Source organism: Adiantum capillus-veneris, chromosome 14, assembly GCF_014529385.1.
Source record: "Adiantum capillus-veneris isolate H3 chromosome 14, ASM1452938v2, whole genome shotgun sequence".
NCBI lineage: Eukaryota > Viridiplantae > Streptophyta > Polypodiopsida > Polypodiales > Pteridaceae > Adiantum > Adiantum capillus-veneris.
In genome coordinates, this window is record NC_140944.1 from 65,512,413 (window position 1) to 65,522,554 (window position 10,142).

The 10,142-nt window shown below is 41.7% G+C and overlaps 1 protein-coding gene across 1 annotated transcript; it reads right to left on the reverse strand.

Annotated features, from left to right (window-relative positions):
• Positions 1 to 791: 791 nt before the first annotated feature.
• LOC147442523 (pentatricopeptide repeat-containing protein At2g33680-like) lies at positions 792 to 5,209 on the reverse strand. Its single transcript, XM_086528679.1, has one exon. The coding sequence runs from the start codon at positions 5,187 to 5,189 to the stop codon at positions 2,655 to 2,657; it is 2,535 nt and encodes an 844-aa protein (XP_086384805.1). The 5' UTR covers positions 5,190 to 5,209; the 3' UTR covers positions 792 to 2,654.
• Positions 5,210 to 10,142: the final 4,933 nt, after the last annotated feature.

Below are 10,142 nucleotides of genomic sequence, written 5' to 3' on the forward strand. Positions count from 1 at the left end.
TGCAATTATTTTCTTGGAAACCATTCATGGGAACTGAAAAAGTTGGCAACATGTTGCAAACCATGTGCTCATGTGAACTGCACCTTGGAAACTTATGGGGTTTATTGGCACAATCATAGTGCGACCATTACTTTCTTGAGAAATAAGAAGCACGTTCAATGTGGTGCATAAGAAAGCTCTCCATAATTTGTGCAGCCTTGGTCAAGTGCTCTGTGATGTAATCTATCACCCAACACCTTCACTCTTGGGATAGATCTTTAAGGTCTCTTGGGATAGTTTCCTCGACGTTAAAATTCTATTCTTCTTCTTCTTCTTCTTGCCCCTATGAAGACATGGTGTCATAAAAGGCTCTCTCTCTCTCTCTCTCTCTCTAATTTTCTTCTCTTCTTCTCTTTCACATTTTAAGGGGCTATTTTTACCATTTTTAAATTGATAATTAACTTTAATCAGTTTTTGCAATCACAATGACACAATCAATCATTGATGTTTTTAATTGTAACTGCCGATTTTTCTACAAAATCACGCCATAGGGTAGAGGAGCCAGTAGGGGGACGGGTAACTTGGGGAGCTTGAATCTCTCTCCTCTGAGCTCAATTTTTTGCGCTGAGTAGCTCAATTTAATCGCCTTTTCACAAGCTTTCAAGAAAAATAATTTGGGATTGGTCGGGTTTGAAAGTCGGTAATCGTGACACAATTTTCGGAATCAAGTGTATCAACAATCGGCATGAATAAGAACACCAATGGGAGCCAAAAGAGGTAAAATGCAGCCACAACGTCTTGAACCCACGCCCTGGCCAATGAGAAAGCTTTATTTCGAATGAACTAGCCATTTCAACTCCACTTTTTTGTGCTTCTTTTGGTCCCCAAACATATTAAAACTAGGGGTTCATGTGTCTTTTCTCTGGGCCCGTACCACAACTGGCCCTCTACCCTACATATCATCAAAAGTGTGAGATTGCTTTCGTTGAACCAACCGATGAGTTTTTGGCATTATTGAGGGAAATGGCTTCTCTTGCTGTTGATCGTTTGTACAATGATTACATGAAAACTTGAAGTCATGAGTCCATTACCGATTCCAAAGGTGTGCACATAGTCCATGATGTCGGCTCTCATACCAGGAAACATATCCAGAAGGACCTCTCACCTACTTGGGTTTGTTCACGCGCAAGGAAAATGTGCACATTTCGGGCCAATGGAAGTCAATCCTTGAGGCTGCACGCTCTTGAAAAGGGAGAAGTGAGAGGCATTGATCTGACCTCTTGATGGGGTAGATTGGACCTCTACACTTTTCCCACCATTGGAAGCATTAAAAAAGAGGTGGGTTTCAAAGGGAAAATCATCTTTTCCCATTTCTCAACTTGGAGTTTCGTGAATCTAGGTGGATTTGCGCTCCTCATCCCATGAGCACAAAATTTTAAGCAATCAAATCTCTCAAATAAAGGGCCATCCATGGTCATGAAAATGTGCCACCTCTCATAGCCGAATGAAAGCACCCCCTAGGAGGAGCGGAAACCAAGCCATCCCATACCACTTGGCCTCACTCCCTTGGGGTGCCCTTACGCAAGCTTCATTTTGCAAGTTGAGCTCCTTTTATTGGATAATCGGCCACATTGGCCGTTTTCACACTAACTTCCGTCCAAACATTGATCACCCATGCTGAGTGGGGTCCTTAACTAGGTCTCTCCCCTATGACATGGAGATTTAACAATCGACTTGTTTTTCTTCTTCTTGCTTATAACTTAGGGCTTATAGAATCCACACACCCATTGATCACCCATGCTGAGTGGGGTCCTTAACTAGGTCTCTCCCCTATGACATGGAGATTTAACAATCGACTTGTTTTTCTTCTTCTTGCTTATAACTTAGGGCTTATAGAATCCACACACCCATTGATCACCCATGCTGAGTGGGGTCCTTAACTAGGTCTCTCCCCTATGACATGGAGATTTAACAATCGACTTGTTTTTCTTCTTCTTGCTTATAACTTAGGGCTTATAGAATCCACACACCCATTGATCACCCATGCTGAGTGGGGTCCTTAACTAGGTCTCTCCCCTATGACATGGAGATTTAACAATCGACTTGTTTTTCTTCTTCTTGCTTATAACTTAGGGCTTATAGAATCCACATGCCCTTCTCCATTGGCATAGAGCCTGAGATCTCCAAGTGACCATTGCGTCCAGTTAAAGTGCCCACACATACAAAGTTTTAATGTGCACATTATAGCACATCTCATTCCATAATTAATTTGTATGAGACCACAGGGACAGATTTTAGGTGTCCAAAACTGCATGTTGACACTGCAGGGTGCTCCCCAAAGAGTATCAGTACAAGACTATGCCTCATAAAATCTTCTATGCTGAGAGGGTTATGCATGCCCATGCTGCAGGTGCTGCATTGTCAATCATGCTCACAAGGGTGCAAGAATAGAAGCCTTAGGCTTTCCTAAACTCACTGTTGCTTCCGACACAATAGCATGTCCATATGGCACACAAAGCCAATGTGCATGTGACAGTGAGTGCACTAGTCAATCAATACACAATACTCTCTTAACCAGATTTCTTTTGGTGTAATGCTACCTTCAGGTTTGACCATTTTGCAACTTTTGTAGTACAAAGTATTTTCACAAGCCTTGTTAGCTCCCATCATGACCTTCAGGTTATCGACCTGGCTTGTGGTGTAGGATCCTTACATCCGCGAAAGTGAAGGATAGAGCCTTTCATAGCTTCAATATCCTCAGCATCCTTATACCTCCCAGCTGCTGCATATATGTTAGCCATAAGTACATAAGCTGCTGTATCACTCTTATCAACCTGTATTGCCTTTTGAAATGCCCACCTTCCAACAGTCGCATCTCCCCACTTTTGACAAGCGCCTAACAGAGCTTTCCACACTACATAATAATGAGGAGAAGACATTTCCTGGATCACTCTAACTGCCTGGTCAAGGTGCCCTGCACGACCGAAAAGATCAACCATGGCCGTGTAGTGCTCTAGGTCTGGCTTTATGCCATATTTGGCGCTCATATTTGAAAAGTACTCGTGGCCTTCCTCTTCTAGACCTAAATGACAGCATGCATTAAGCACACACAAGATTGTTATAGCATCCGGTTTAATGCTCTCCCCTTCCATTTGTTTGAAACAAGTCAAAGTTTGCTCATATTGGCCTTGTTGAGCATATCCTGCAATAAGAGAGCTCCAAGAAACGACGTTCCTAGAAGGGAGCTCCTCTAACACTTCTTGTGCTTTGGTAAGAGCACCACACTTTGCATACATATCTACCAAAGCATTGCCAAGTATCGCATTACCTCTCAGTAACCCCTGTTTAGCAATCTCATCATGTATCTGTTCACCTATGTCAACAGCTCCTATGCTTCCACAAGCTTTCAATAGGCAAGTAAAGGTTACCGCATCTGGAGATAAACCCTCACACTGCATTTGTTGGAAACAGTTCAAGGCTGCTTCGCCTTGACCTGCTTGGGCAAAGCCTGCAATCAAGGTGCTCCAAGTAACAACATCCCGGAAAGGAAGCCTCTTAAGCACCTGCTGCGCTTTAACAAGATCACCACACTTCACATACATATCCACAACAGCATTCCCAAGCATGCAATCCATGCCCAGTAACCCCTGTTTATCAATGTCGTCATGAATTTGTTTGCCCTTATCGATAGCTCCTAACACGCCACATGCCTTCAAGGCAGAAGCAAAAGTTACCACATCAGAAGAAATTCCTTCCAGTTGCATTTGACTGAAACAGTTTAATGCTTCTGCACCTTGGCCTTGTTGGATGAATCCTCCTATCAAAGCATTCCATGTGACAACATCTCGAGAAGGGAGCTCCTCGAGCACTTGTCGTGCTTTGGCAAGAGCACCACACTTGGCATACATGTCCACAAGGGAATTTCCAAGCATAAGGTTGTTTCTTAGAAGGCCTTTTCTTAGAATGTGCTCATGGATCTCCTCCCCCTTTGCAAGAGCCCCTACAGCCCCACAAGATTTCAACATACAGTTAAAGGTCACTGCATCGGGATCAAGGCCCTCCTGCTGCATCAGATCAAAGCAAAGCACCGCTTCCTTTCCTTGGCCGTACTGGGCATATCCAGTTATTAGTGCATTCCAAGCAACAACATTTCGAGAAGTAAGCCCCATGAGCACAGATTGTGCCCTTGAAAGAGCACCGCATTTGGCATACATGTCAACCAGAGCTGTGCCAAGCATGACACTCTTTCTAAGCAAGCCCTGCCTATCAATTTCATCATGAATTTGTTCCCCCTTTCCTACTGCCTTCATGCAGCTACATGCTTTCAAGATGCAAGTGAACGTCACCACATTGGGTAAAATGCCATCATGCTGCATGCGCTCGAAACAAAGAAGTGCCTGCTGACCTTGGTTATGGAGGACATAACCTGTGATTAGAGCATTCCAAGAAACAATATTCCGTGAAGGTAGCTCCTCAAGCACTCGCTGTGCCTTTGCAAGAATGCCACACTTAGCATACATATCTACCAGAGCATTCCCAAGCACGTTATCGCCTGCTAGCAGCCCTTGCCTGGCAATCTCGTGATGGATTTGCTCCCCTCTTTGACTGTCTTTCAAGATGCCACAGGCTTTCAACACACAAGCAAAGGTCACTGCATCCGGAGTGATACCCATGACCTGCATCTGTTTGAAACAATTCAATGCCTCTGAACCCTTTCCCTGACGCACATACTCTGCAATCAATGCAGTCCAGGAAATGACATTCTTACATTCATGCACTTCCAGTAGCTCTTTTGCTTTCGAGGTGTCACCGCATTTGGCAAACATGGTCGCGAGGCCGTCGGAGAACGATTTGAGCAGCCCATTTTTGGCAATATCATCGTGGACAAGAAGACCTCTGCAAAGATCTTTGTTATGCGCGCAGGAACTCAATAAGGAGACAAAGGGAGTGCCTTGGTCATTGCAAGGGAGAGCTTTGCCATTGTTGTCATAGAAGGCGGGTCGTCTTCTTCTCTGCTCTTGAGGAACCCAAGATGGGTTGCTGCAGGAAGGCGCCTCGGAACCTAAGAGCTTCACGTTTGGATAACTAACTTCATGCTTCAGTTGTCCTACCGTTGTGAGAGCTTTCTGTTCCATGGCATTTCGGGACAACGTTAAAAGCATCAATGAGTCGATTGAAATTGCATTGGTCTTGCCATCTGTTGACAGCATTGGAGCTGCCCCTTATGTCTAAGTGACACTAAACTAGTTAACCAAAAATCGAAATAGCACACCTCGGAATCTAAAGAAGAAGAGAAAAGAAAAGAAGTTTTTAATGTTGTACGAACATTGCCAAGGAATCTCAATGATCAGTCAAGCGGTAGCCAATCTTTGTTTATAAGTGACATGGGGTGGGACTCGTGGGATCTACAGTTGGGGCGACTTATCGATGGGGCGTGTGATATGGGCCGTCGGATCGACACAATAGGGGTGGGGGGGGCAAGTTTTTGATCGTGCAAAGGCACATTACTTTCAACAATGCGCGATAGCGTAGGTGGTTAGAGCTCGAGGCTATAGAGGGGGAGTTTGTGGATTCAAGGGGTCGAGGCAACGCAAGGAACCCTAAAACTTTTATTTACATTGGGGAAGATCAACGGTTGATCCATCTCTAGCCGTTGATCCCTCTACTTTTGCCCGTGTCCTTTATCAACGAGGGTAGCCAATCCCTCCCAGGGCCCAATGTAGGTGGCAGTTACAGTTCGGAAAAGGGACTTCACTTTTGGCAAAATGGGTTTAGTGTCCGAGTTATCTTACCTTGAATTTGTTTCAACCAAAAATTAAAAGGAAAAATTACCAAAATACCCTTTTAATTTGTGGAACTTCCCAAAATACCCCTTATATTTCAAGAATTCCCACAGTACCCCTTATAATTGGCCAAAAATTTCCAAAATGCCCTTCAATTTTGCCAAAATTCCCTAAATACCCCTAATTTACCTTGCAAACATCTCTAAGAGCTTTTTGGTTTGCAACTTTTCGTAGGGAGATTGGTTCTCCACAATAGAAGATGATAGACCTAGGATTTTAGATGGTATTGAAGCCTCTTTAAATGAAACTGTTCATCATTTTTTAACAAAGATGGCTTTATTTGTGAGCTCATTGGTGAATAATTTTTTCTAACACGCTAAAATATAGATCTCCATTGTCATAAACACTAGACTATGCAAAATTTGTAAATCAATCCCAAAATGGTGCAAGGGTATATTGAGAATTTTTGTAATTTGAGGGGTATTTTGGGAATTTCCACAAATTTAAAGGGTATTTTGATAATTTTTCCTTATTAAAATGGCATGTATTTAGTAAAAATCTTCATAAAAAGAATGCAAGAGAAAGCGTTTTCATCATGAATTCTTCTATAGTTACTGCGTGATATCAAAAGAATACAAAGTTTAAGCAAAAAAGTCTTAAAAGAAATCACATCATATATTCTTTTAGTGAACCAAGAGAAAGGTTTTAACTCATGCAAAAATATTGAGTGAAAATTAATCATTGTTTTTTTTAGCTCTTTCTACTCATATAACAAGATCATTAGAAAGTAAAATGGCATGCCTTTTATGTAGTAAAACCACATTTGGAGAAAAGAAAATTAAAATATAAGGTAAAACAAGAAAATCAAACTCAATGCTTTCTTTGAATATTAAATCAAATGTTTGAATTTTTGATATGCCAAATAAATATGAGAATAAAGAACAAATAAAATAAAATTATTCTTTGAATCAATCTGTGTGTGTGTGTGTGTGTGTGTGCGCGCGCACGCGCGTGATGTAGCCAGTGAGAACTCTAACATTGAAGGAGCATTGAAGTGAGAACTTGAATGCATGAAGCTTGTGGTCGAACTGTGTGTGCATGGGGGCTTTGTTGGAGCAAAGCTCAATACTCTATGTTGTATGGCGTGTCTGGTTGAATGGAGCAAAGCTCAAAACTGTATACAAATATTGTGAGTTAGAGTTTCAAATCAAAGGGCACCTGTGAATGAATCATAGCATGTATAATTTCAAAGTAGGTAAGTAGGTTGTTTTTTTTTAAATGGTGAGAAAAACTCAGAAACAACCAACAATAGTGCTGGTAATTTAAAGTAAGGTCAATGTTGTATCATAATGGGCAGTGTTGTTAAACTTAAGTCATAAGAGGGTCATATGAGCAGCGATGAAATTACAGAACAACAATGGCATTGTTTTAAATAGGACAATGCTTTGGATATCCAAACATAAGTAGGTAACATGGTCAACCACATAGCACATGGGCATCACCTTGAATAAATGTAGAATTTTCTAGTTTGCAAGGCTTTAAAGATAGTACTGACACCATAGAAATGCAACACTAGAAACCATGCTTGTGCATCATGAGCAGTGCTACAATGTCTTGGTGCGGAAGAAACAGGTGAAGCCTATCAAGACAAAGGGGGTACGACAAGCAAACATAGGACAATTGGATTGGGAAGATCTGGACGAGCTTACACGATCTATGATAGAGATTTCAATTTTTGACTCTTTGCTATTCAACATAGAGAAGTTGAATTCTGCCTATGCTATGTGGACTAGACTTGTGGAGTTGTATGCTCAAAAAAATGATGCTAGTAAGGTTTACTGGTTGAAGAAGTTGATGGACCTTTAGATGAAGGAAGGTACATACATGACTGTACATCTTAATGAGTTCAATTCAATTTTCAACCAGCTGGTTTCTCTGAAATTCAACATTGCCGATGAATTCAAAGTTACTTTCCTACTATGCACTTTACGTGAAAGTTGGGATACATTCAACACAACCATGAGCAACTCCAATTCTATGTTGATGCATTTTGATGTGGAGAGCTCTTTGCTAATGGAAGAGCTGAATAAACAAAATATTGCAGCTAATAAGTCTTCCACTGTATTGCATACCAAAGGTAGATCTCAGCAAAGGGGGAAATCAAAAAACAAAGGCAGTAGCAAGTCTTGTGGGAAAGATTTTGAGTGCCATCATTGTGGCAAGAAAGAACACTTTACACGTGATTTCTTCAAGTGGAAGAAAGAGAAAGGCAATGATAAAAAGTCTTATGATATAGCAGGGATGACAAAAAGGATGGTCAACCTGAAAAGAAGAGCACGGTTAAGATAGAGGAAATCAATGTAGTCAGTCATGTGGACAATGGAAATGACATTCTCTTTGCTTCTTCTTTTAGTGCACAATCCTTGGTTGTTGATTCTGATGATGACATGCACACCTAAATTTTGGATTCAGGTGCTTCATTCCATGTGACACCACATCGGGAATGGTTCTCTAGCTACAATGCTGGCAGATAGGGTGTTGTTCATTTGGGGGAAAACCATGCATGTGATATTGAGGGAATCGACAATGTGCAATTGAAATTTCAGCATGGATCAGATTTTACATGCATCATGTGAGGCATGTACCCGAGCTCAAGAAGAGCCTGATAAGCACAAGGATCACACTACCTTTGGGGATAGCAAGTGGAAAATCAGCAAGGGATCCAGGATCATTGCTAGAGGTCCACTTCATGTATCTAGTGTGCAGGACCATGTAGTCGCCACCATAACCGAGCAGCCAAGTCTTTCCTTGTGGCATGGTAGGTTGGGACTCATGCATCAAACCGGGGACTCATGAGTCAATGACGCATGAGTCAAACCGTAATGAAGGTGCTTTCTCATTTGGGGTATTTACCGTGTTTGAGGTATGTTAATTTTGACAATTGTCACTGTATCTATGGCAAGCATGCTCAAACTCCTCACAAGAAATCTCTTCCATTGAAAGCTTCTCCCTTGGAATTGGTACATTCTGATGTATCTAGGGGGAAAGAAATATTTTGTTACCTTCGCGGATGATGCTACCCGCAAGGTGTGGGTACATCCGATCCAGCATAAGGATTAGGCCTTAGATAAGTTAAAACAATTTGTGGCACTTGCTGAAAATCGGGTCAACAGTAAGATAAAGTGCTTGTGCTCTGACAATGGGGATGAGTATGTGTCAAAGTCTTTTTGGGACTTCTATGGTAGTAAAGGGATAAAGAGGGAGCTGAATGCACCTCATAATCCACCGCAAAATGGTGTTGCAAAGCGGTTGAATCGGACTATTCAAGATAAAGTTTTATGTATGTTGTCTCATTGTGCCTTAACCCATGGTTTTTGGGTAGAGGTTGTTATGACAGCCATACATTTGATTAATTGATCACCACACAGGTCTATAGGTGGGGGAGTTCCCCAGGATGCGTGATCTAGCAATCCACCTTTGTATGCTCATTTGAGAGTGTCTGGTTGCAAAGATTTTATGCACATCTGAAAGGAAGATCGCAAAAAGTTGGAGCCAAAGTCTTGTAAGCGTGTATTCCTAGGATATGGTGACGATAGTGAAATGGGGTATAGATTATGGGATCTTGAAAAGAGAAAAATTGTCCGCAGCCACATGATGTAATCTTTGTGGAGGACCACATGCACAAACAACCCCAAAGGACTGAAGAAGTTAGAAGAGTTGTTTTTCAAAAGATGTAGCTTTTGGACAACAATGTATGCCCAATGGTCAGCAACAAATTGCTAATGATGTTCCCAAAAGTGCAAGGAATGGTGCTGAATATGCTCAGCTAGAAATTGCCCATTGTAGTTCACAATGGGAGCAACACAAATCAAGACAATCAAAACTGGCAGACTTGTATGAAGGATAGCATGTAAGACGGTCAGACTTTGGACAGTCTGAATCGGCTAGTCACTCTGCATTTGGTCATTCTGTAAATGGGTTTACAAAAAGAAAGACACTTCTGGTTCCTCGATAAAGTACAAGACAATGTTGGTTGTCAAAGGGTACAAGTAGGAACACGGAATTGATTTTGATGAGATATCTTCTCCCGTAGTCAAGATGACTACTTTGCGGATCGTTTTGGGCTTGGTTGCATCAAGGATTGGGAACTCATACAGATGTATGTAAAAACCGCATTTTTACATGGTGATTTTCATGAGGAAATCTATATGCAGCAGCTTGAAGGTTTTGTCACAAAGGGAAGGAAAAAATGGTATGTAAACTCAAAATGAGTTTGTATGGTTGAAACAGGCACCTCAAGAATGGTAAGAAAAATTTGATACATCCATGCAATCTTAAGGGTTTAGCCGGAGTCAGATTGATCACTGCTTGTACACCAAG